General features: G+C 40.3%; 1 protein-coding gene across 4 annotated transcripts in view; it reads left to right on the forward strand.

The window, feature by feature from the left end:
* Positions 1-26,774, forward strand: part of VPS8 (VPS8 subunit of CORVET complex) — a 128,790-nt gene that overhangs the window by 76,368 nt on the left and 25,648 nt on the right. For all 4 annotated transcript variants that reach the window (XM_060242003.1, XM_060242004.1, XM_060242006.1 and 1 more), the window contains 4 exons: positions 1,978-2,081; positions 2,496-2,577; positions 4,202-4,284; positions 15,255-15,335. In XM_060242003.1, the coding sequence (XP_060097986.1) occupies positions 1,978-2,081; positions 2,496-2,577; positions 4,202-4,284; positions 15,255-15,335 (350 nt within the window). The remainder of the gene's footprint in view (positions 1-1,977; positions 2,082-2,495; positions 2,578-4,201; positions 4,285-15,254; positions 15,336-26,774) is intronic.

Consider the following 26,774-nt stretch of genomic DNA (forward strand, 5'->3'; position numbering starts at 1 on the left):
GTACATGCCTTTTTTGAAGAGACAGTCAGAACTGAAATAGTAATTATTTGTCTTTATATAATTCTGTTAGTCTTGCAGTTCATGCTGCCATCTCTTAGATTAAAGGCTTGGGTTAGGATTGGCACAGTACTGGGTTGCAAGGCTTTTGTATAGCTGTTAATTTCACTTCAAGAAGCTCACGCTACCTTAAGATTATAGACCCAAAATGGTTTTTGTCATGTAGCAGTGGAGTGGGTGGGTGTTCCTCCTCCCCTCCACATCAATGAGGTGCCTGACAGGTGAGAGCCAGTTTAGTGTAGTGGTTAAGTGCATGGATTCTTATCTGGGAGAACCGGGTTTGATTCCCCACTCCTTCACTTGCACTTGCTGGAATGGTCTTGGGTCAGCCATAGCTTTCACAGGAGTTGTCCTTGAAAGGGCAGCTGCTGTAAAAGGCTCTCTCAGCCCCACCTATCTCACCTACCACCATCATCATCATCTTCTTCTTCTGCTTCTGCTGTTGCTGCTGCTGCTGCTGTAAGGAGACCTAATTCACATGATTCTTCCTCCTCCCAAAGACTGGATTTAATAGTTTTATGTGCATGTAGACCTCACTATGTGATACCCACCTCATTCATTGTTATATGAAGGGGTAGGGTCCTATATCATGTGTAAAAGATCACTGTTCCATAAGTATATGAACCAGGCCAGTAAGTATCAAATACCATTATGCTGATCTAGGAATAAACCACAGGGTTCCTAGAACTGTTTTTCTGAATATTCTGTTTAGTGTAGAGAAGATGCTGTTTGTAGTCTGCAGTGGAATTATCAGTTGTTGTTTTAAATAATAAACCTCTCCCTTCAAATCTGTCTTCAAGAGAAATTCTTCATTGAAGTATATGAGAAAACCACAATTGTTAGAAAAGCTAAATGTAGTATGTTTATATATTTAGACTATCTTTCAGCAATCTGTAATAACTAACTCTATTATTGTAAAAGAATTTGACAGGCTTTTCTTTACGCTGTAAAATCTGAAGAGATTATATGAGCCAGTTGGGTATTTTTGTCCATATTTATCTGGAAGGAAGCATTTTTAAGGCAGAATCAGCCCGTAGTATTTCCTGTATGTAATGAAGAGGTAATTGGTGGCATCTGAATTTATCGTTAGCTTATACAGTTATGCCCTACAGATTGTCTTTCTTAGCTTTCATGCCTCTGAGCTTCAGTGGGGAGGGCAGGATATAAATGGAATTATATATATATTTCTTCTAGCCTAGCTACAACAGTAAAAAACAAATAAATGGGACAGTCAGCATTTAGGTCCTAGTAAAGAGGAAAAGAACGTCAAGCTTAGAACCATCAAATAACAAACCTTCACAAATTCTTATTCTGTATTATAAAACAAGATGCAGTAACTTTAATCTGTTCTTACAAGTTGTATCTCATTATTACGATAATCAAACTTCGTGCTGTACTGACACTGGAAATAAATGCTAGCCGGCGGTAGTGGCTAGGTCGCTGTAGTGTGCTTACAGGCACTCAAATGGATATTTAAAGCGGCATGTGTACTCACAGGCACTTAAAATATATATAACGATCATACGAACATGCTTACAAAAATAGTAAGCAATTGTTCAAAGCAATGAAAGTGCTTGCAGGCACCAGTAATTTAATCACAATCATATACCCAATGGTGTACTATAAGTGCCCCAAATTCCATAATATTCAGCTTGGCAGAATAGCAGTTAATTGGCATCAAGCAAATAGCAACATGAATGATGCACCTCATGTGGGGAAAAGATGTGCAGAACCCTAACACAATTTGGTGCTGCATTTCCCAGAAGATGCTTCCTCTTTTTCTTCCTATTAAAATATCAAACTTGACCATGCCCTTAACTATCAATTATGTAAAGTTGTAAAATACTGACTTTCTAAAGTGTGGCATCCTCTTTGACTTAAATTGCCAGATAATAATTGCTGTTTCTTCCTTAAACCTAGAGTCAACAGAAATCCCTTCCTTAAAGAATATTGAACATACCTTAGCAAAAACAATTGCACTTTGCCAGAGGAATTCACACAATTTAAATCAACAGCAGCGAGAGGTGAGGTCTGCTGTGCTTTGCTGTCTAGAAAGAAAGTGCTCTGGTTTTGTTTTTCATAACTTTTGTTTTGTCAGGGTTAAATTCGACTTTAAGACAAATGTGTGAAGTTACACATTCAATTCCCTGTTATCTTTTGCCTGAGACAGCTTACTTTGTGTTGCAAAATCACAAGGTTCTGAGTTTCCCCACATTAGCCTTGTTCCTGGTATGTATTTACCAAATTATTTACTTTGGCCCTTAGTTTAGTTATTCCAGAAATTCAGTAGCCTGTACAAAACCCAGAGAAGAGTACCTTGAGTACCTTGGTGTTGCTGAGGAAGTGAGATGGGAGGAGGAGGGGAGTGAGCAGAGAATTTTGCCTTATCAGATGCACAAGTGGGCACACACAAGACTACCTTTTTGGATTTTTTGTAGGCACTGTGGTTTCCACTGCTAGAAGCTATGATGTCCCCACAAAGGTTATCTAATTCTACTGTGCTATGCCTTTATTCTGACTGTAAGTATGTTGGTCTCCTGTGACACAGATATATACTGCAATATGCCCTTTATGTGCTGTTTTTTCTTTTAGCTAATTAACTGAGGAAGGTAAGAATGTGGTTAGGTTTTCCACTGAATTAGTTCACAGCACTTGGATGTTTCCTGAACGTTATTATACAGCCTGGTTACTGCTGTATCTTTCTTTTCCCTATAGCAAAGTCATGAAGTTGAGCTTAGAACAAAAGGGTGTGATGTTTAAAGCATTCTTCTGTGTTAATACTTCAGCCACTCCCCTTTTTGTTCTTTCAGAAATTAATATTAGAAAATTAATAGAAAAATACCTGTGGATTTATGCATATTTTGTAAGAGCCTGTAAAAGTTCATCACAGTAGAAAATTGCCTTTGTTCACAAGCCACATGAACCACAGAATGCATTCCTATAAGATCTGCTCTTGGTGGTATCTAGAGCTATTGACAAGAATTTGCTCTTCTTGACCATTTTCTACTGTAGATATTGGTGGACATTTCCATTAATGTGTGCATGCCATTCTTGCTGCCATAGACATATATAAAAACAAAGCTCCATCCATGACTTTTTACAGCTGATTGTCCATGAAACCAGAGTCCTTTTTGTTAAGTTTAAATTGTATCTTAGTCTTCAAAATCTTCTACATTAAAGAATGTATTTGTATCCAAAAGTTGTTAGCCTTTTTGCAAGACCACCAGATGTGATAAAAAGTCCCTTTGTGGTGATTACAAGTTCCAACATAAACTAGAAGTACCAGAGCCAGTTTGGTGTAGTGGTTAAATGTGCAGACTCTTATCTGGGAGAACCGAGTTTGATTCCCCACGCCTCCACTTGCACCTGCTGGAATGGCCCTGGGTCAGCCATAGTTCTGGCAGAACTTGTCCTTGAAAGGGCAGCTGCTTTGAGAGTCCTCTCAGCCCCACCCACTTCACAGGGTGTCTGTTGTGGGGGAGGAAGATAAAGGAGATTGTGAGCTGCTTCGAGACTCTGAGATTTGAAGTGGAGGGCGTGATATAAATCCACTATAAAAAATATTTTTCTTCTTTATACATTTTAGATAATTTATCTGGAGACATATACCACTGGTACATCAGCTTATAAAAATTCTCTTTCAAATTACAGCAAAGTGTAAACTTCAGCCCTTTTGTCTACATCTTTCCACATCGATCAATTAGTATATTATGTCCCACATTTTGGCCCATTTAATCATACAGTCTTTAACTTATTCTTCTTCAGTTTCAAATTTCAATGAAAGTTTATACATTTTAACAATAACATGATCTTCATTTGTACATAGTTTTTTTTTTCAAATTCAGACTTTATACACTCAAAATCAAAAGATTTTTAAAAATCAACCTTAAACCTCTCCTGGATATGTAAATACATGAACCAGTTACGGATATGACCTTCTTTTGTTAATTCTTCTCTGTGTTTTAATTTATATTCACCTTGTTGAAATTCAAACACATCACAGCATGTTAAACAATTATATGAACCAGTGATTTCTTTTCTGAAATAGGCTTCTTGTGGAGATAACCATAGTGGTATTTTCAAACAAAGTCTAAGTTTATACTTCTTGGCCATTGACTCTGATGTATCTGTTCCTCCCACCCAGTTCTGAAGAACATGACAATGCAAGTGCTGAACAACATGGCAGCTTTCATTGCCCTACCACTGATTTTGCAGAGAATTCTACAGGTGAGCTGTTGAGAGATGAGATAATGTAGTTAACATACCTTAACTGAACAACTTTATAGTTAAACTGTGTATGCTATGATACTGCTTATGTGCTATATGTACTTTTAAAAAGTATACACACTCATGATGTCACATATCATGAGGGGAGAGTAATACAGTGGAAAGCTGATTTAATAAAAGGGGGCTTCTAGCTAAAGAGGAAATGTTAATTTTATTGAGACTATATAGTTTTTAGTGCAAACTTTTAATAATCTCTATTTCAGAAGTCATATTTTATGCTCAAAATATCATTTTAATATGAACAGGAATTTATAGGAACACTCTATGCATTATAGGAGGTTCCGGGTTCTTTTACTCTGTATGGTGGGGGGGATGTCTTCTTTTAAAAGGCCCCACGTATTCCCTAGAGAGCACTTCAGTGAAGCTCTCAAAATCTTTTGGCTGTCCCTGGGCTAAAAGAGGCTAGGCTTAATTCCACCAGAGCAAGAATCTTCTCGGTTGCAGCCTCAATACTCTGGGACACCCTTCCAGAAGCCATCAGGGCCCTGCAGGACTTATTGCAGTTCTGCGGGGCCTGCAAGACTGAACTGTCTTAGATGGCACATGACATCTAATGGGAGAGGGCTGCCATTACATCTGGATCTATCGCACTTTAGTACTAACTGCCTAGGATCTGTACGCCTTGAGAAAGGAAATATTATATGCCTGAAGTAACACCATTGCAACTTATCTGATTGTTTTATTGTTTTAATATTGCTTATTGTTTATTGTGTATTTTATGTTGTTAGCTGCGTTGAGTCTGCATAGAATATAACGTAAATAAATAAATAAATAAATAAAATCAGCCTTCTTTTAAAAGGTAAATCAGTATATGAGGAATGGCTGATGGAGAGAAGCTGCTTAACCCTAACCCTAATTTTTCAGATCAGAATCACCACCATCCCCATGCTGCCTTTTTATCCATGGAGAAAGATGCAGGGACTCTGTATCTTTGCCCTGAAAACAGCATGAAAAGGTGGAACAAGTGATCTGACCAGTCTTTATTCCAACAAAGCCTCACAGTTGTCCAAATGAACATCACATCTTTTAGGGACCTCCCCTGCCCCCCCAAAGCTCCCTGTACTGTGTAGGTCAAGCTTTTCATTTAAACAAAACCTAAACATATTGACTTGAAGGGTTGTCCTTTAGGGTTATATTTACTTTCTTTTTGCTTTCCTCAATTGCTCTCTCAGGGATAATGTTTTAAATTTCTTATTCCTGGAATAGTATGTTTTGGGGTTTTATAACTATTTTCTTAATAAATGCTGAATTTGTACAATTGTGTATGTGCTGCTGTGCTGTGTACATAGCCAAATCAATTTGATTCAGGTAACTGAGAAAATGCTGAGAAGGAAGAGACTTGAGATGAGATCACTTTGCTAGCTTCTTCTAGCATGTTAAGTTAGCAAAGTTTCTGCTAAATTAGCAAAGATTACACCATTCCCAGCCAGTAACTCCATGCCCACAGTGGACATAGGAATTTTGCTGTGCCCCTCCAACCATCAACACAATTTTAGTGAAGTGGATCCAGATAATTGCAGGTTCTACTGATAAACTGGGGGTTTTCTGCTGTGACCCCTTGGAACGGGGCTGTCCCAAGTGTGAGTAGAAGTGCCTTTTGCTTGCAGAAGAGAATTTCTAGAAGTCAGAATTTCACCCAGTGTGACTCAGAATTTTATGCATGTAATCTGTTCCCTGGGATTCTGTCCCCTTTGCTGGGAAAAGGAATGTGGACGTTGCAAGTTTGTCACAAAATCTGGTTGATAAATAGTCTCATATAAACGGTGGATAAATTCACCTGATTTCACACACACCCCTATGTACACATTGATACAGTAAACCTGTCTTAAGAAGTATGGCACAAACATAGACTGCTGCAAAAATCAACAAAATAACAGTGAACAAAGAGAGATGTGAAAATGCCCAGGAAGAGGGGCCACATGAGAGTATAGTCTAGATCAGTCATTTATTTATTTAATACATTTCTGTTCTGCATTCCACCCAAGGTGGTAAACATAAAAAAAATTAAAATATTGAACTGGCATTTAAAATATTTATACAAATTGATAAAAAGCATGTCAACATAGAAACAAAACACAACTGGGGAGTAGGGCCAGTAAGAATTACTGGGGGAACGCCAAACAGAACAAAACAAGTTTTCACTTGCCGGTGGTATTACACCCCCAATAAGAATTTTAAAATATATCTGCAGGGTTGATACTATTGCTGTTTATAAAAACACATTGTTACCATACAATAATAACTTTTAAAACAAATGTGCTGAACTCAGGGCTTTTTTCTTGAAAAAGAGATGCTGGAACTCTCAGGAGGGAAATGAATGGGAAACACATGGGTGTCCCTCATTAACTTTTAACATGTTTTGAGAATTTTGTTTCCACAAAGATTCCGGAACTCTGTTCCACTGTGTTCCCCCAGGGGAAAAAAGCCCTGTTTGAATTTATTATAACTTTTAACAGCATTACGAAAGGTTTATGTAAATATCACCGATCTTTGACTTTTATCCTGGAATGCCTATTTCAGAATGAAATTAAAACAGAAATAAACCAAATAATACCAAAACCAACTGTCTTTAAAGGTAGTTATGGTAAATAAGCAACAGAGCAATTATTCCTGTTTGGAGATGTGAGCAGCTGTGACAAATGACTCCTAGGAAAAGCTTTGCTATTGTTTTTAGGTTTTGCCTGCTGCAGAGCTAGAGGAAAAGAAGCCTTTACTCCTGGCCTTATTAAAAACAGCAATATAACTGGGTGGGAGAAAGCTGCCACCTACATAGTGACAGTGTAAGCGAAATTTTTACAGCAAGAGTTCCCAGCATGGTGCGCATGGGCACCATGGCGCCTGCTGGCACTTTTCCTTGCATCCACCAACTGTTTTCAGAAAGTGGGTGGAGTTCTTGCCCAGCAGGGCTTTTGATTGGTCACTGGAGATGTGATTGGCTGTACAGATTAAAATAATTTGTTTCAGTTGCAGGTGCCACCATAGTGATAATTTTATTCTCTTGTAGCTCCTCTTTCCCAGAATATTTTTAAAAATATCCTTCTTCTTACCTGCACTTGGGGCTTCCTCTGAATGTATAGCTCCATCTTCTGCAGTAGTCATTTTGTAGTTGCGCCCACCACCCTATGTGGGAATGCCAAAGATGCCTACAGGCTCAAAAAGGTATGTGTGGGGGGACCTATTTTACAGTATTTGCCAATGGTCAAATACTTAGAATGCCAACTCTAGAATTATAGTAAAGGGGATTCAGAATATCATTGCATATTTGGTCCCACTAAGACTTAATGGGTTGGATCTAAACTTACTCTTCTGTTCAAGCAAGTGGAGCTGGGTAGCAACCTCTGCCAGTTTCCCTTTTCCACTGCAGACATCTGCTAGGCAGGCCTTCAATTTAGCAGGAACTCACAGGAGTGCAGCTCCTGAACCTTTCTGATTGTTCTCCCTTCTCCTCCTCACCTTGTCTATTGAATAGTAGGTGCAGCTGGATGAGCTCCACCACCTATTTTTCTACAAAATGACCCTGCTGCTAGGGATGCAAGCCTCCAGATGGGACCTGGGGATCCCCTGGAATTACAGTTATTCCAGACTACATAGATTGGTTCCCTTGAAGAAAATGGCTGCCTTGGAGGGTTTGGCATTGTATCCCACTGAGGTCCCTGTCCTCCCCAAGCTCCACTTCCAAATCTCCAAGAGTTTCTCAGCTCTGCACCCCATCCTTTACTGGGGACTAGGGGGAACCTGGAAATTCTAACATCTACACTGAATCCTGTGCCATTCCTGAGGATTGAGAGCCAGTTTGGTGTAGAGGTTAAGTGTGTGGACTCTTATCTGGGAGAACTGGGTTTGATTCCCCACTCCTTCACTTGCAGCTGCTGGACTGACCTTGGGTTAGCCATAGCTCTTGCAGAGTTGTCCTTGAAAGGGCAGCTGCTGTGAGAGCCCTCTAAGCCCCTCCCACCTCACAGGGTGTCTGTTGTGGGGGAAGAAGATATAGGAGATTGTAAGCTGCTCTGAGTCTCTGATTCATAGAGAAAGACGGGGTTTTATTTATTTATTTTATTTCATCCGATTTATATCCCGCCCTACCCCACCGAAGCGGGCTTTAAATCTGCAGATTTAAAGTGGGTTTAAATCTGCAGTCTTCTTCATCTTCTGCTTTGTCTTTGTCTTCTTCGTTGTCGTTGTCTTCTTCGTCTTTTTCATTGTCGTCGTCTTCTTCTTCATCGTCTTCTTTCCCCTGAGCCTCAGGAGTATTTGAAGCATGGAGCTATTGAGAGTGGCAGGAAAGATCCATGCAATGAGCAAAGTTTGTGGGTTTTGGAGCCAGCACGTTGTTATATGATTCATTTATTTAAAGAACTCTGTAAAAAGAAAGTGGATAAATTTTGTTGCACAGACTTTGTTTGCAAAATATTGGAGACAAAAATAATTATCAATAGTGGAAGAGTGCATATGTCATCTATGGCATGGTATGCTTATGAACAAAGTATATCAGATGCCACTTTTAAATTACAAAAAGTAACCAAAATAGCATGCTGTCAGAGCTGTGGCAAACATGCCAACTTGTTTTGTTCTGGAAGATATTAAATGAAGGAAGGAAAATATGAGGTAACTTGTATTAGCTTTGTGTAAATATTAATTATGTGAAAGTGAAATTGAGGTTTATGTTGTGTTATTAGTAACATCTATTTCTGTTATTTTAATTAAAAACTACTTCAGAATGTATACGTTTGATTTCAGAAAGATCTTAAGAACTAGTAAGTGCATTTGTCTCTGCCTTAGAAGTTAATTGTAAACCATTTACCACTTTTCAAATTTAATTTTGTTAGAGCCAATTCCTCCCCTCTTTTATGAAAAATATTTTATTCCCTGCCAGAAACTCAATTTAAAAAAGAGGCTCCTTGGCCGGGTTATAAGCCTACTTGGAGGTCTCTCCTAATAATAATAGCTTGTTGGTGTGAATCAAACCATTATTTTAAAGACATCTATGTGAAACATAGTTACTCTGTGGTATACTAGTTTCTGTGTGATTTATAGTACCAGATCTCCTGGCATCTGAGCATGTTAATGTTTGTGTAATGTTGCTACCTGGCATCACTTTTGAGCTGTGATAAAATATTGCTGTAGGAATTTTAACTGATAAAGCTTTAATTTTATTAAAATTGGCTTGTGTATGTCTGTCTAGGAGCTACCATTGCCATTCTCAATAATGTTTATCCTTTGCTCACCAGTGATACCTGCTCTGTTGGATGATATATAGTTTTTGGGTGTGTCATCAGGCATTGGAAGGGGCCTATAAGGATGGTCAGGGTCAAAGTAACCTCAGTACTGGAGTGATACAGGTTTCTCACTTTAGTAACCAGTCACCAGGCTTTTCTGTAATTAATGCTTTTCTATACTGGAAAACAATTAAAAAAAATCTTTCTGTATTCATTTCCTCCATTCTTAGTTTCATGCATCATAGATCTGAATACATTCTGTTAAAAAAGCTTCCTACATCAGTGTGCCCACCTGTCAGCTATAATATGCAGAGTATGTAGCACTTTCTCTAAGAAAGGTTTAGAAGCAAAGTCCAATGAATCTAACATTTTCAGCTTGAGTTGTTCTGTGTGTGAGATGGCAAAGGGGTAGGATGTAAATGAACGCAGGATAATCAGCTATAGGAAAATGTTCTCACTGAGTACTGGTTCAGAAAAATCATTTCCTATAATGGGAAACTCTGTGCTATAATTCCTTTGTAAAATATTCCCTTCCTTTTCCTGTGTCTGTTTCCATTAAGCATTTGTGACAGTGTGTGTGTTTCACATATGTAGAACCATTTGGTTGGGGCTTGCTTTCTGTTAGTGCTGTCAGAAGTTGATAGAAATAATTGTTACTGGCATTGAATAATATATCAGATACATTCAGCAAACACTGTATTACCCAGCAAGGTATCTACATGCTCTGAATATAATTGTGGATAGGGAAACAGGTGGATTATCCATTTGTACTAGCTAATCCACAACAGACTGAACTGTAATTGTGTCTGAAGTTGCATTTAAATCAAGGGGAGAGCCTCCTTGCTTTAGTCAAAATGCGGTTTTGTCCATAAATGACAGAAGTACCGAATTGCTGTTTTTCCATAGAAACACCTGGACCATGATTTCTCATTAGTTCTTTCTTCTATAACTGAAACTTTATTAAATGTGATTAACATTAAACTTTGATTTAAATCTGTCTCATCAAAAGATTTTATAACATTCATTTAAAAGTAAGATGAAACATGTCTTATGAGACATGATAAACTCTGGGGTACATAAGTGAAGTTTTTCCCCATTAAATGAATGGGCACTGTCTGAAGAGATATAGAAGGTAAAGCAGTAAATCTTTCACAAAACTATAATCCCATGTGAATGTTTTAAATCAGATACATTTTGGATCCTCGCTGTATGGGGTGTTTCAGAATCAAGGAATTAAAATTCTCTTTGTGTGATTATGAGGAAGTCAGAGCTGAACTTGATATTTCAAGTATAAAGTAACCCTTTAATGTGATAAAAAGTGTTCTAAATCTTCTGAAAGAACATGGAATTCTAAGGCTAAGCAGTATGAAAGCTGAAATTGATGTACTGATTTTATTTAGAGTATTGTACTTATATTAGAGGCAGAATGCTGAACTAAATAGACAAGTGGCATAAAATGTTATGGGTTTCTGTTATCTTTTGAATCATTGAGGTGAAACCTAAACCCCTCCCCATTGAGCAGTCCAGACAATCAGCAATACCAAACTTTGTTGGTTTGGGGGCGGGGAGTAAAGAGAGGAGAAAGGACTTACAGTATGGGGCTGCTTCCTCCTCAGCCACATTATAGTACAATGGGGGCCATGTAGAGAACACATGTGCTACCCACCTCTTATGCCCCCACATGGAGGGGGGCAGCAAAATGAGGACATCATACTTGCTAAAAGGAATTACAATAGCTATATGTAACACATATGGTTATCTGTAATAGTATGCTTGTAAAATAAAAAATCTGGTTTTGCTCCCTGACTGTAAACCCCTGGATGCAATAGTGTGTCCTGCACTATCTGTCCGTTGGCCATAATTTGAGAAATCAGATATAGGACAGGAAGCTCTGAGAAGTGGCCCTGCTGCATTTGAAAGTGTTTTTAAAATGTTCTGACATCAAGACGGTTAACACTTAAAAGATTCGGTCTTTAAGAAAATGCTCTGTCAAAACTGCACAGCTAGATTATTATCATTCTAGCTTTCTTTCTAAGGATGTATTCTGCTCATAGAAAACTTTGAATAATTAGGCCTAGCCTTTCTCTCAGCCTACCTTGTCCTCTGGACTATTACTGGCAGCCTGAATGTGGTATGAGCAAGAAAGCATACTTAAGAAGAAGCAAAACACTTTTTAATGACCTCACCTTTCATTTCCTCGTACAGTGTATGAACAGTCCAGATCTTTGTTGATGAGGTGGTCGAAAGGTTACATTCAATACATCGATTAGTAAGACTGCCATATTGATCATAACTGGTAATTTTATTGACAGATCCATCTGTAGAAAGTTCTGATACCAATAACGTTCAGAGTAGATCTACAGTTATAATATAGTCTGTCTCACATACTTAGCAGGATTCTACAGACACTTGAATCCCTTTGAGTTTTGAGAAAGAGAACCTGGTGGATTTGAAAATGTATGCTTCAATATTCTGCTTGTGTATGTCTTTGTCTAGGAGCTACCAATGCCATTCTCAATAATGTTTATCCTTTGCTCACCAGTGATACCTGCTCTGTTGGTTGATATATAGTTTTTGGGTGTGTCATCAGGCATTGTAAGAGGACCTGTCAGGATGGTCAGGGTCAAAGTAACCTCAGTACTGGAGTTATACAGGTCCATGGAACTTGGTTGGGGAGTTTATGGTTCAAAGCTGAGCAATTTGGCTGTTGTGAAGAGCAGTACCACACTTGCCATTGAAAATATATTTGCTACTTGTACACCAAACATATAACATGAGGAAGACTTACATGTATGTATATTTGCACCTGGAAACCTTAGTCTCCAAAGACATGTTTACGCATATGTGTGTTGTCCACATTTTTACATGTTTGCTGTAAAAGACTGCAGCAAAATATTTGCTATATAATGTGATTGTTTGCATTATGTTAAAACATAAATATACTAAAGGGAGCTGGGAGCAGGGCTGAAGGAGGACTAGTGCAGAGGTGAGAGAAAAGAGCTGAGGATGGAACTCTTAACACCAGCCCTTGAGGAGTCTCCTGTAGCCACACATTTTTTGCTCACCTACCTATCACTGCCCTACTAAAAGTATGCCAACTCTGCCATTTTTTCCTTTTTCAAAATGATTTGAAATTAACTGCATTGTGTCAATACAGTTATAGGTGCTGGAATAATGCTTGTTCCACCAACCTTAAGGAAGTGAATTCTGTGTCTCTTAACATGGTCATGCCACAAATGCATGACCATCTTAGATTAATAAGAGAAGTATCTAAAGTGGTTTGTACATGTAAAACTTCGTACGTGCATCCATCAAACAGCTGCCTCACTGCTTCTTTCCTCCCCTTTCCATGTGTCTTCTAACTCTTAATGTGCACACACTACTGAAGTGCCTCAGGGAAGAAGAGCTGTCTCCTTGACGGATAAAAATAGCTTGCTGTATGTCATGGATCACGTACATGCTGTGCTAAGGGCCCAGACATCCCAGTTGCCTTCCATAATTTATATGGTGCCTCAGCATGATGTACTTTCCATACTGCCGCTTTTAAATTATACATGCTAAAATAAAATGTACTTACTAGAAACAGATTGTGACCTAAAAAACACCACTACCTTTGCATAGTTGTAGTATTGGCATGACTCTCTGTTTCCTTAAATATTGAGCTCTTGAATAGATTTTAAAAACCCTAAACATTGCTTTATATGTATTTTTGTAAAATAGGAAGGAATTTGTAATAGACACTGTGAAAATACTGTCCTGTGAGTGATGTTAGCCCTCCTGAGGTTTTGTAGTGTCATTCATTCATCTTACTTGCAAGTAGGCTAGTTTTTGTTGCTGCTCTGTCAATTTATTAATGCATTTATATACCACCATGCATATTGCAGCTTCTTCTACATCTGGTTTTGCAACATGGCACTAAACCATAAGTGGTAAAGGAAGATGCCACAAGAAGGAGGTGCCATTTGGAGGGAGAGTTTTGTGCAGCAGCTGTGGTTTTGAGCTATGTAGCTGTGCATAGTCTCCAGTCTGCTATTTTTGGACTGGCAGGTATTGACACAGTCTGTGTGGCTTGCAAGTATTAGTACTGAATCAGCAGATCTGACATTTGGAAAAACCATTGTTCCATAAAGCAATGTGCCATCTACTCACTTTAATTCTGTTAATTACCATATGTTACTGTAACGGTTTCAGGTAGTAGCACAGACTTCTTTAGCACATGAATAGGTTAATATCACTGAGATCTATTCTAGTCTATATAACTCCATTATGCTGTTGTTTTGATATAATTAGTCCTGACTTGAATGGCCCAGGCTAGGCCAATCTTGTCAGATCTGATAAGCTAAGCAGAGTTGGCCCTCGTAAGTACTTAGATGGGAGACCATCAAGGAAGTCCAGGGTTGCAATGCAGATGCAAGCAGTAGCCAACTACCTCTAAACATCAATTGTTTTGAAAGCCCTATGGGGTCGCTGTAAGTTGACTGGGGCTTGATGGCACTTTCTGCCACCATTATATAATTTCCTTCCTAAATTGTGTCACAGAGGATATTTGCCTCTTCCCCCAAAGATTCAGAGAAAGCAAATTTGAAACATCCTGTAGCGATCTATATAACTGGTTGTTCAGTCTTATTGTTGAAATAAATATTTTCAATTAAGAACTAGGCAGATTTTATGTTCTTTTGCTTTCACTATGTCTTTTTATGCAATGTTAAAGAACTCTTTAAAAGCATTCCCTATAAAGGTGAGTCTTGCTATGTTGTTTCCAAATCGTTGGAATGCATTGAAATGCTGTGTCAGGCTATATGTTTTTTTTCTGTTGTCACAAGAGCAGCACACTTTAAAATCATAAGCAAGATGTTGCTCCATTAGATGTTATGTTTAGAATAAGAAATTTGTATGTTTATTTCCTTTTGTTTGTTTCGTTTGTTGTGTGCTATGTATGTTTTTAATAAAAAAAATTAAAATAAAAAAACACCAAAAAACTTGTCAAAACTGTAAGAAATCTTTCTTACAGTTTTATGATTATCTAATGGAAGTCCTGCTGACCTTTTCTCATGAAGCAGAAGGCTATATATCTTAATTAAATCTCACACATGGGTGAACCAAAGATCGTTTAGAAAAGAATTCCAATAGGATCTAGGAATGCCGCAGGAGTTTCCATTCTCATAGCTGCAAAAGATACACGAAGGACAGGAAAACACTAAGGTTAGCTGAGGCGGAATTCTAGGGCATGACCTTCCTAAGCAGCCTTCAGCATCTTTGCTGTAAGCCCATCATGCTGATCTTGTGAGTAATGGAAGATCACTTATTTGTTCGTTTGTTTATTGTATGGCAGAGTTATGCACAGGAAGTACGCATGTAATAATATAAAATATGTAACCAAATTGATATGACGGGTATGACTGATCAGGCAATCCCCCTAAATATTAATACCTAGATGTTCAGTCCACTCAGTCGCAGCTGGGGAGAGTTCAAAAAGCCCTGTCACAGCTCCCTGGAAAGCATAATACTCATGTTCCTGTGACAGATGGAAAATAGTTTGGTGGGCTGCAACACAATCACATTAAGGTCCTGGTATTTTGCCCTATTTGAACAACAGTTCTCCCTCCCCTATTATTCTCCCTGCCTACTATTAGTGTCTGAAGTAAGTTTGTGAATTTGTTTAAATTAATAGTAGCATTCAATATTTTCATACAGGATCCTGTCTATGGTAGAGGAAAACTTGGAGAAATTCAAGGTCTTGTGTTGGGCATGTTGGATAGCTTTAACTATGAGCAAGTAAGTAGAATGTGTTTTTCTTTCCAATTTAGAAAAACTTGCTGAAAATGAAAGCATTTTTCTTTGTTGTTCCTTAACAACAGTAAAAAAAACTCTGATAAAAGAGAAACTAACTGGCATTATCCTCACAAAGTGATTCTTTCGTGTGGGGCTTTTCTGGAGAAAAAGCCCAGCAGGAGCTCATTTGCATATTAGGCTACACCCCCTGACATCACTGCTGTTTCACACAGGGCTTTTTTGTAGAGAAAGCCCATCAAGAAATTTGCATATTAGGCCAAGCACCCCGACACCAAGCCAGCCGGAACTGCGTTCCTTTGCGTTCCTGCTCAAAAAAAGCCCTGCTTCTAACCAAGCCACAAAATTACTTATCTAACTAAATGTTCACCTGACTCCTGGAAGACATGTATGATGAATACACATACAAACAAGCAGATTCCTGTTTTCTTAGAAATGTCAATGCTCCTATTATAATGGGTACCATCTAAAGCTGCTGTTGGCCTGTCTAACCTAGTACTGGTCTAGTTGGAATGACAATAGTCTTGCATAACTTGGTAATTTTAGCAGTTATCAATACACCTTATTAACTTCAATTTGTATGCAGGCTATGAACCTCTGATCAGGATCTATCTACAGTTATCCTTGTTTTGATAACTTCATAAATGGATATCTACATGTGGAGCTTTGCACTATGCCGGGAATCTGGAAACTTCATCTGGCATAAAGCTCTGCATCCTATTCTCTAGCAAGGACAAACATTGGAACACCTTACTTTCATTAACTTACTTTGAGTTAATGTATGTTGGGTTCCAGATTTTCTAATTCAGTGGTTTGTGATTACCTATAACATCCTGAATCTTAGCACTTCCACTTAAATATATTTCTATTCAGCTTGAGAAGCCTGGTTTTATGACCCTTCTTCAAAACCCATGGTGGTACAGGGCAACATTTTTCTATGAGGCTTGGGCTGTGGAATTTTCTGCTGAGAAACATCCGCAAAGGCTATTTCTCTCTGCTGTTTCCACAGAAAAGTGAAATTTTTTTGTGTTGAGATCCTTGTTCCGTTCAGGGCTTTTTTTTAGTAGGAACTCCTTTGCATATTAGGCTCCCCCCCCCGCCCTGATGTACAGGGCTGGCCTAAAAGCGTGCGGTGCCCCAGGCAAACTTAATGTCCAGGTGCCCCCAGACCGACCCCCTCCCATTTTTCTGTGGTGCCGCACTCCACCCCCCCCCCCAGTCCCTGGCATGCTCAGATGCCAGCCTCCTGCTTACCAGTTTGGCTGGCATCGCAAAAGACCCTTCAGTTAATATCAAGCAGGAAAAGGCTTTACTCCCCCCTCCCTTCCTGTTCCAGCGGGGAGCTCCCCCTTCCCTTCCTGTTCCGGGGGGAGCCCAATTGGGCGTCCCCCTGGCCCAGCACCCTAGGCAAATGCCTAATTTGCCTAGTGAGCGAGCTGACCCTGCTGATGTAACCACTCCTCCAAGAGCTTACAGTAGGCCCTGTAAGAAGAGCCCTGTAAGCTCTTGGAGGGTTGGCTACATCAGGGGGGTAGCCTAATAAGCAGAGGAGTTCCTGCTACAAAAAAAATCCCTAGTTCCATTGATGCATAGATTTCTAATGTTGGTTTTACATTACACTTTTTAAAATTATTTCTTCTGTTATTTCATTCAGTGTTTTGTTTCTGTTGTTGAACGCTTTGTTCTGTTGCTTTGAGCGCTTAGTATCAGCTAATAGACAAACTAAAAATAAGCAGCACCTCATCATGTCACACAAAGCCATGTTGTGACCCAAGTGCTGTCTGTAGGCAACAAAAAGGAGTCACATGGGAGCAGAAAGAAATAGTGTCAAAGCAAAGTAGCCCCTTGTCAGTTTTAACCCTGGCTGCCAGAATGCATACTTTATCTTCTGTTGAGGTGTCTGCTGAGGTAAAACTGACAAAGGGTCTCTCTAGTCTTTGGCTTGAGACAAGTCAGTTCCAGTTCTCATACAAGTTTTCTAATTGTAGACTTAAAGGCTGATACATGAAGTATCTGGTCTTTTATTTTTTTTAAAAAAGTAGAGAGAATGGAGAAAAACTACATCTGTTGTTCAGGAAGGCAGTGCTGCTGCTATTTAAATTGGAACTTACAGGGTTATCCCATAAATGCTAAAATTCAGTAGGCTTTAAACTGGTCATCTGGATAAGCTCTGGATGATCTAAATAGCTAGCATGGATTATGGTTAATTCGTAATGCACTTACCATGTTTAAGCTTCATTTTTCCCATGCTACATACTTCCAGCTTTTCTAGACAAACACTAGTAAGCACATTCTCTTGCTTTAGTAAATATTGCTAGACATTAAGAACGCAAAATATGTTATTGACTACTGCATGGTGTGAGAAAATGATACCCTAATACTGATGGCTTAGGCATGAAACATGAGATAATAGACCTTCATGATGTAACAAAAGATTCTGAAAAATGGTTTTAGTTGGGCATATTTTGAAGCCATTGATATGTGAATTTCTGCATTAGCTAATGATAATATGCAATGCATGTGTGTTCTTTTTCTTGGTTTTGCTCCCAAACTTCATGTATAACCTACTTGTTTTTGTTCCTTGAGGCATAAACTGATTCTCTTTTCCCCATGACCCTTGTTAAGGTTAGCCTCAAACTTGATCTGGTTAAAGAACTAAAATTGAGTCCAGTGGCATAGATAACTCACTGAAGATGTTGATTCAGTGTGTGACTGCAATAAAAAAGCCAAATGCAGTGCTGGGAATCATTAGGAAAGAGATTGAAAAGAAATCAGCCAGTATCATAATGTCCCTGTATAAATCTATGGTGTGACCTCATTTGGAGTATTGTGTACAGTTCTGGTTATAACATCTCATAAAAGATACAGCATTGGAAAAAGAGCAGAAAAGGGCAACTAAAATTATTAAAGGGATGGAATGCCTTCCCTGTGAAGAAAGGTTAAAGCAGTTAGGTCTCTTTAGCTTGGAGAAATGATACTTGAGGAGTGACATATCAAGTTTACAAAAAAAGTATACATGGGATAGAGAACGTAGAGGAAGAAGTGCTTTTCTCCCTTTCTCACAATACAAGAACTCATGGGCATTCAATGAAATTAATGAGCAGTAAGCTTAGAACAGATAAAAGGAAGTACTTAACCCAAAGAGTAATTAACAGTGGAATTCACTGCTGCAAGAAATGGTGGTGGCTATATGCATAGATCGAAGAATGAAGACGAGATTGAATAAAGATATGGAGCAGATGTCTCTCTCTCTCTCTCTCGGCTTGACTTCATGAACGAAGATTTAAGAAGGGTGCAGTAGTCCACGTCTGCTGCAGGCTCGCTGGTGGCTGACAAGACCAATGCGGGACAGGCAGATCCGGCCACAGTGGCTGCAGGGAAAAGTCTGATTTGGGGTTGGTGCTGTAGCAGTGCGATTCTTCCTCAAGCAGATGTCTATCACTGGTTATTAGCCACAGAGTATAGATGGAACACTATTTCTGGGGCAGTGACGCTCTGTATTCTTGGTGGATGAGGAGCGACAGTGGGAGGGCTTCTGGAGTTCAGACCCTGCTGATGAACCTCCCAATGGCACCTGGGTTTTGGGCACTGTGTGGGCGTTTTCGCACTCACCTTCAAGTGGTGCGACCACCCTCCTCACGCCGGCGGATCTGCAGGGATTTCGCACCAGAAGCGCCGGCGCACCCAAAAGAGCCGGCGACTTCCGTCGCGAAACCAGCTCAAACGTTTTCCTGCTTCTTGGCGGTTTCCGTTTGAGCTGGTTTCGCGACGGAAGTCGCCGGCTCTTTTGGGTGCGCCGGCGCTTCTGGTGCGAAATCCCTGCAGATCCGCCGGCGTGAGGAGGGTGGTCGCACCACTTGAAGGTCAGTGCGAAAACGCCCTGTGACACAGAGTGTTGGACTGTATGGGCCATTGGTCTGATCCAACATGGCTTCTCTTATTTTCTTAGTTGTATATGGTTTTTATTTGTTTAAAGTTTGGTTATGTACTTTCTTACCAGCACAAATATTTGAACAGTCCAGTTGTATTAAGTATGAAAAAAACCTGTAGGTTTGTGGGACTGCTCTTATCTCTTGTTAGCTTTTAAAGGCTTGTTTGAATGATTTCATTTTAGAATTTGACCTTGGTTTTAATGAGTTACCTCAAGCACCAATCACATTACCAATAACTCACATTCTACTATCTGTAATGGCTAGCTTCCACGGTGCAAATGTGCTCTATTCCTGGCTGGTAGTTTATAATAGACTTAAAACAAGCCTGACTGTGTCAAGATTGTTTCCTGTGCATGTTTGTTTTGGAATAGAAGTCATCTCATCTCTGCTTTGTTTCTCAAATATATAATTAGTTTGTCACAAACTGCTAATTCTTCTTTCTCTCCTGATTTTATATTGGAAGTTGCCATATATATTTGTGTTCAGCCTTTGAATTCTGGATGTATTTTTCTTAGAAGAATCTGGAAGCTGTTTCTGAGCCCAAAATAGAAAGGAGAAAGTGGGAGAAAAGTTTTTTGCTCATTTACAAGCCATGCATTCCATCCACTTTACTATTTAGACCAACCAGACAACTGTAACCTCTGGGAGATCTCTATAACATACACAAAGCCATCTATGCAGATTTCCCTACAACAAGGGAAGATCAATGGAGCAAAGGCACTAACGCCTTGAAAAAGGATGTTATCGTGGACTGTGGAGAGTGTTGTGCATTTGTTCAAATCCTTAAGGCTGATTTGCTTTTCTGTAAGGAACTTTTGCCCAGCTCCTATCTGAAAAGACACATCAATTTTACTGCATTTCAGTTTCTTAACTTTAAAGAACCATGTCAAGGGTTTTCTGACCCCAAGCCTTGGATGAGAAGACCTTGGGTCGGAAGGCAAAGCAAAACAAATTACAAAATACCAGAGAGAGACTAATTCTCATTCCAGTCTAAGGTATCTGCCACCAGTCTTTTCTAGGTATTCCTGCAACACAGGAGTGAAAAGACAAGCCTCTTGGCCTCTCAGGGAGTTAACAAGAAAGTCAGCCCTGCAAGGTTAGTTTGCAGTCTGAGTTTCCAAACTAAGTTTTACAAGGTAGGTGGTTCCAGACCTGGACTAGGCTTTTGAGGTTACAGGCAGGGGCAGCCCAACACCCCATGGCGCCCTAGGCTGACTTGCTGCCTGGTGCCCCCTCCACTCAGCGCCCCCCCCCCGCACCTCCTCCTCCTTTTCCCACAGCATGTTAATTTCAAAGCCAGAACAAGCTGTAGTGCCGCGTTCTGGCTATCTAAAGCCACCTCCTGCTCCTCCCTCCCTTCCCCACTGCATGTTAATTTCAAAGCCCACCCCCCCAGCGGGAAAACCGTGTCCTGAAAGGGCGGTTCCGCAACTGCTGAGTTGACGCCTCTCGATCCAGGAAGTGGGGAGGGGAGGAATCAGCAGCCGCGGGACTGCCCTTTCAGGACGCTGCTCCTGACAGATTGGAAGCATGGCCCCATGGCGTGGTTTTTCCGATCGCTGGTGGGGGGGCTTTGAAATTAACATGCAGTGGGGAAGGGAGGGAGGAGTAGGAGAAGGTGGGAGGGTGCTTTAGATAGCCGGAATGTGGCACTAGAGCCCATTCCAGCTTTGAAATTAATATGCTGTGGGGAAAGGAGGGAGGAGGAGGAGGAGGTGCGGGGGGGGTGGCAACTAGGCGGTTGCGGGGTGAGGCTGATTTTGCCACCCCTGCCCTGCCGGCACCCTAGGCAACTGCCTAGTTTGCCTAGTGTGGAAACCAGCCCTGGTTACAGGAGACAAGAATCCACGCCAAGGTTAAAAATATAACTGATTTATTAAACTGCAAGAATATTTTTAAAATAAAGAAAAGACTGTGAAGGACCAAACAAACAAACAAACTCTATGCTTTTCCAATTTAGCTAATACGGTTCAACAATTACTAGTTGTAAACCAGAAAGCAATCCAATTCAGCATCAAAACTCTGGTTATCAGAGAAAAGTCGGGGCCTCAGCCCATACAGGAACATACTCAAGATGGATCCCAGGCAAAGTTGAGCTGGGCAGCCGCTGACATAATTCTTGTCAAATGGCCACCAAGCTAAAGGCAGGACAAAAGGCTAGCTAATTTATAGAAAGATTTCTGATGGGCTTGTAGCAGAGGAATAAGCGAGGCGCACACTTACTGATTGAAAAACTAGGTATTTTACTTTGACATCAAAGCAGGTTCATTTGAGTATCTAGGCTCCCAAAAATAATGAACCCCTCAAATAATGAACTTCTCAAAACATCAGCTTTAAGCAAAAGCGAACCTTCAGTTTGGCCCCTTTACACGTTATCTGATTCACTTCTCTCCTCCCCTTCTCCCTGGTAGTCTGCTTATTCCAGCATGTCTGCTTATCTCTAAGGAGCTTCCTCAGAGGGCCTCTATCAGTACCCATCTGTGTCTTACACCCATTTGGACTGCCTGCTTGTCTAACAATTACAGCTCTTCAAATATTGAATCAGACATTCTCTTTGCTGTTAAAGGCAAAACCATATTTTCAATTATTATTATTATAGGAGTATTCATAATTATTCAGGGGTCCCTCTTCAGGCTCCAGACCTGGTTTAGCAATCACAAATTGGAGAGATGATGTAACTCTCTTTCCTTGTTTTTGAGATATGTGATTTGCAAGAGAGAGAGCTGTACTGCAGATTAGTTGTCCATGTTTCAGGCGCAAGGCCATCTCTAAGTTTGGAATTTGCCAATTAAGAGGCCCAGGGAAGACTGGTATTCCTCCCATGGCCAGATGCAAGCAATTTAGCTTGAAGGTCACAGCACTGTTTCAGCTATCTCTGTGAGAAAGAATGCCTGGGCCTAAAAGCCTGAACCACATATATCTTTTTACACAACCATACCTCTTAAAGAAACATATTCTTTACAAGTTGTTTATCTTTGCTTTTGTTTGCAATTTTTTAAAAATTATTTTTGGGTTTCTATTCTGCCCCATCCCGCAAGAAGGCTCAGGGCAGCTTACAACATGAATCCAACAGTAAAACTATATAGTAGATTAATTAAAACAATTTATTAAAACATCAGTAAATAGGCTTGCCTGTCCCCAGGTCCCAGTAGAGGATCCCCCTGGTTTTTCAGGCTCCTCCCCACCACCAGTCAGCTTGCCAGCAGGGGAAAGCCCCACCCCAACATCCACCATGTGCCTTTTAAACTTCAGCAGGCTTAGAAGACACTTGCAACTGTTTGTGTTTTGGAATATGTGTGTGCCTTTAAATCTCAGCAGCAGGAAAGCAGGGGACAGGGTGAGCAGGCAGAGTCACCTGTGTGTGAAGCTGTGAGGACAGACAGCAGAGTCCCTCTGTTTTGCGCTCACTCCAGAAGTCATTTCTATAGTGAAATGAATAGGAAAGAGTTAACTGGAACTTGATTATGGGATGGAGGAAAACTCCACCCACTCAGCTGCTCTTCTTTTCTGTTCCTGTATGAAGAAGCTGGTTGAAATACAGCAGATTGTTACATCCAGCAGCTCCCATGAGTATTGCCCCAGTGAGATCACAAAAAATGTGGCCTTGCAAAGTCAGTCACTCCTGGTGACCATGGTATAAATAGTGACCGGTCGCTTGAAGCAGGAGAGGCCGAAGTTCTTTGATGTCTGCCACCTTAACCAAAGGCCTAGTGGAACAACTCTGTTTTACAGGCCCTGCAGAATTGCAATAAATTCTACAAGGCCCTGATTGAGAGCATGCCCCATCAGACCAGGGCAGAAAAGGCCCTGGCCCTGGTTGAGTGAGGCAGATGCCTTTTGGACTGGGGACTATTAAATGGTCTTCAGTTGTCTAGAGTGCAGTTTGGAGTTGATTAAAGTTGCTTCCAGACAACTCCATTCTTCCAGTGATATTGGTGCTAAGCTGGAAGAAACAAAGAATAATTCATGGAAAATATGTCAACTAACAACATGGGTGTTAGTTGTACACTGTACACTGTAGCTATTGTATATACAAAATGTACAGAAAAGGATGTGTGCGAAGAAACCCTTAATAGCTTGCTGATTAAGATTTTCTCACAATTTGCTCTCTATGGATATGTAATGGTGAAGGGAGGGGATGATGACTAGAGATGGAGCTCTTTTAGTGCTGCCACCATTTCTTTGGAATGGACATCCCCCTTGAGGCTCATCATCATCATAGTTTATTACAGTCTTACGACTAGAATACAGCATAAATATAATGTGAAAAAATAAAAACAGACATGGTATACTAAAATAGAGATCAAATTTTAAGAACTTTTAAAATGCAATTCCCGCAGTCTAAGAATTAATGCACAAAACTCAGCAACTGAATGCGTAATCTCTGAATTCTTATCTGATAGGAACCCCCTTGAGGCTCACTGTGATATCTGCTCTGCTACCTTCTTAGCACCAGGACAAAAAATTCTTTTTCAACTGAGAGGGTTCTGTTCTGTCTTTTAAAGTTGTTTTTATGGTCTACTTCTAGCTTGAGAACTGTTTTGTAGATATTTTAACAGGCTATTCAGTGCTGTTTCATGCTAATTTTTTAATAGCTTGTTTTTAATATTGCTAATTTTATATCATTGCTTATAAAAATAACTTTGTTATATTGCTTTTGCTTTTACTTTGCTCTTACTTGTAAACTGCCTTGAGCAGGCTTCTGGAAGGTTAAGTCAAATTCACTTTTTAGTTCTTATTTGAAGAGGAATGGGGAGGGGGGTGAAGTATGACAACATGTGAAACAAGGCAATCAAGTGCAAACACCGCAAACACTACAGTACTGAAAAAAAATATGCATTGTATGCATAACAGCTAAAAAAGTACCTTAAGATGTATTTCCTGTTATCAGTATATCTAATACTAAGCATGACCGCAGCTGCAGATACTCCATTGTGGAGGAAGGTGGAGTCGCTGAAAATGGGGGCAGATTTACTGGTACTGATTTACAGATACTTTGAACCCCTTTCTTTTCACCTTTCCATTATTTATTTATTTAATTTATATCCCGCCCTCCTCGCCAAGGCAGGCTCAGGGCGGCTAGGCTGAAATTTAATGTGTCAATTTAAGCATCGTTCACCTCCCCCCCCCCCCCAAGATATTTTGTGTGCACATCCAAAAATGTGCTTATATTCAGGTTTCTGATGTGTAAAAGACCTTTCTGCACTTCTCATTGTATGTATGATTTCTGTGTTCATGGTGGGTTTTTTTGTGGGTTTTATTATTTTATTTATAGATTTTTATGCCCCACTTTTCTCCCCAAGGAGGATTCAAAACAGCTTAGCAAAGCATTCTTCCCTCTGCCATTGTATCCTCACAGCAACCCAGTGATGTAGGTTAGGAGGTGGGGGAGAGAGTAGGGTTGCCAAGTCCAATTCAAGAAATATCTGGGGACTTTGGGGGTGGAGCCAGGAGCAAGGGTGTGACAAGCATAATTGAACTCTGAAGGACGTTCTGGCCATCACATTTAAAGGGATCGCACACATTTTAAAATGCCTTCCTCCCATAGGAAATAATGAAGGATAGAGGCACCTTCTTTTTGGGCTCATAGAATTGGACCCCCTGGTCCAATCTTTTTGAAACTAGGGGGGTATTTGGGGGAGAGGCACTAGATGCTGTACTGAAAATGTGGTGCCTCTGCCTTAAAAAACAGCCCCCTCAGAGCCCCAGATCAATTCTCTGTGATTTCCTATGGGAATAAGTATCCATAGGGAATAATAGTTCCCAGCAGACATTTCCCCCCTCCCCCCACTTTCTGATGACCCTGAAGTGGGGGGAGGGCCTCCAAACTGGGGGATCCCCTGCCCTCACCTGGGGATTGACAACCCTAGGGAGAGGGGAGAGAGAGAGAGACCCACAGTCACCCAGCAAACTTCCATGACAGAACAGGGATTCTTATTTTTTTTTCCTCCTATTGCCATTCCATTCCTTTTATCCTCTTATTTTAATCAGGTTTATTTTTATTAGAAATTTCAACTTAACTTGTGGAGGCCTGGGCATCTCTTAGCCTAACTGACCTCACAGTGTTCTGGTAGAGTTGTAACTTGGCGTGTGTTTTAGCAATTGGCTAGTACTGTAGCTGCACCAGTACACATAAGGCATGTGATGACCTCTTTTTTAAAAAATGAGCTCCATGGAAGAAAGGATAGAATTCTGATAGGATTTATGCTACTCTTCTTGCTACAGTATCATTTTGCTGAGTCAAATTCATTTTGTATTGTACTAGTATCCCTAGGCCTTCTCAACTGTATAACATCCCAGTTTGTTTTTACTCCACTTCCATAGGCATAAAGCTAGAATAGCATAATGAATAAGAATGGTTGAGATAGGACATCCTCTGTTCTAGGGCTGCTAAGCCCCCAGTCCGGGTGGGGTTCTGGGTGGGGTTCCTCCACCAGGGAGGTTCCCAACCCGCCGGCCCTCTAGGTACCATAGAGTTTTTAACCTCCCAAATGGCTAGAGTGGCTGGGAAAACCATGGAGTTTTCCCAGAAACGCCTAGAGCAGCCCTGCACGCACGCTGCCATTTTGATGACATTGCTTTCAGGTAATGTCGTTGCATCGCGCGCGCAAAAGTCCCTCTACTATGGGAAGCAGGGGACTTGGCAACCCTACTTTGTTCAGATTTTGCATCACTTATGAACTCTTTAGGTAGCCTTAGTTAGCAATTCTTCTTTATGATTTGTATATATCACAGGCTTTTTAGCTATGCAGAACAGATTCCGCTGAAACAGAACAGCTATAAGTTCAAGGGCTTTACCAAGCTTTCATTACCCTATGCTATTGGGTCTACAGCTGGCCTTACCCAGTTAATGTGGAAGCACTTCAGACTTCTAGCAGCTTGTAAGGTGAATCTCCTTACTTTTAAGTTGCCTTCCAGGTTGCAATCTATTCTGCAAGGAGGTTCAGTGCACTCCGTGCTCAGACCCTTCTTATATGCAACTTCATAGGTGCAAGGCCCAGATATTTCTTTCCTAGGGTTGGCAAGTCCAATTCAATAAATATCTGGGGACTTTGGGGCTGGAGCCAGGAGACTTTGGAGTTGGAGCCAGGAGAAAGGTTGTGACACGCATAATTGAACTCCAAAGGGAGTTCTGGCCACCATATTTGAAGGGACTGAACACCTTTTAAATGCCTTCTGTTCATTGGAAATAATAAAGGATAGGGGCACCTTCTTTTGAGGCTCATAGAATTACGTAATACTTAGCAATTATGTTTCTTAAAACTTAATTTTGTTGCTTATGGCTCTGCACTACTGTCAGGGCTTTTTTAAAGCTGTAACACATGAACACAGTTCTGGCTGGCTTGGTGTCAGAGAGTGTGGCCAAACATGCAAATGAGTTCCTGCTGGACTTTTTCTACAAAAAAGTCCCTGTGTGAAACAATGGTGATGTCAGGGTGTGGTCTAATATGTAAATGAAGTCCTGCTGTGTGAAATAATGTTGATGCCAAGG

This window comes from Heteronotia binoei, chromosome 6 (genome assembly GCF_032191835.1).
Source record: "Heteronotia binoei isolate CCM8104 ecotype False Entrance Well chromosome 6, APGP_CSIRO_Hbin_v1, whole genome shotgun sequence".
Lineage (NCBI taxonomy): Eukaryota > Metazoa > Chordata > Lepidosauria > Squamata > Gekkonidae > Heteronotia > Heteronotia binoei.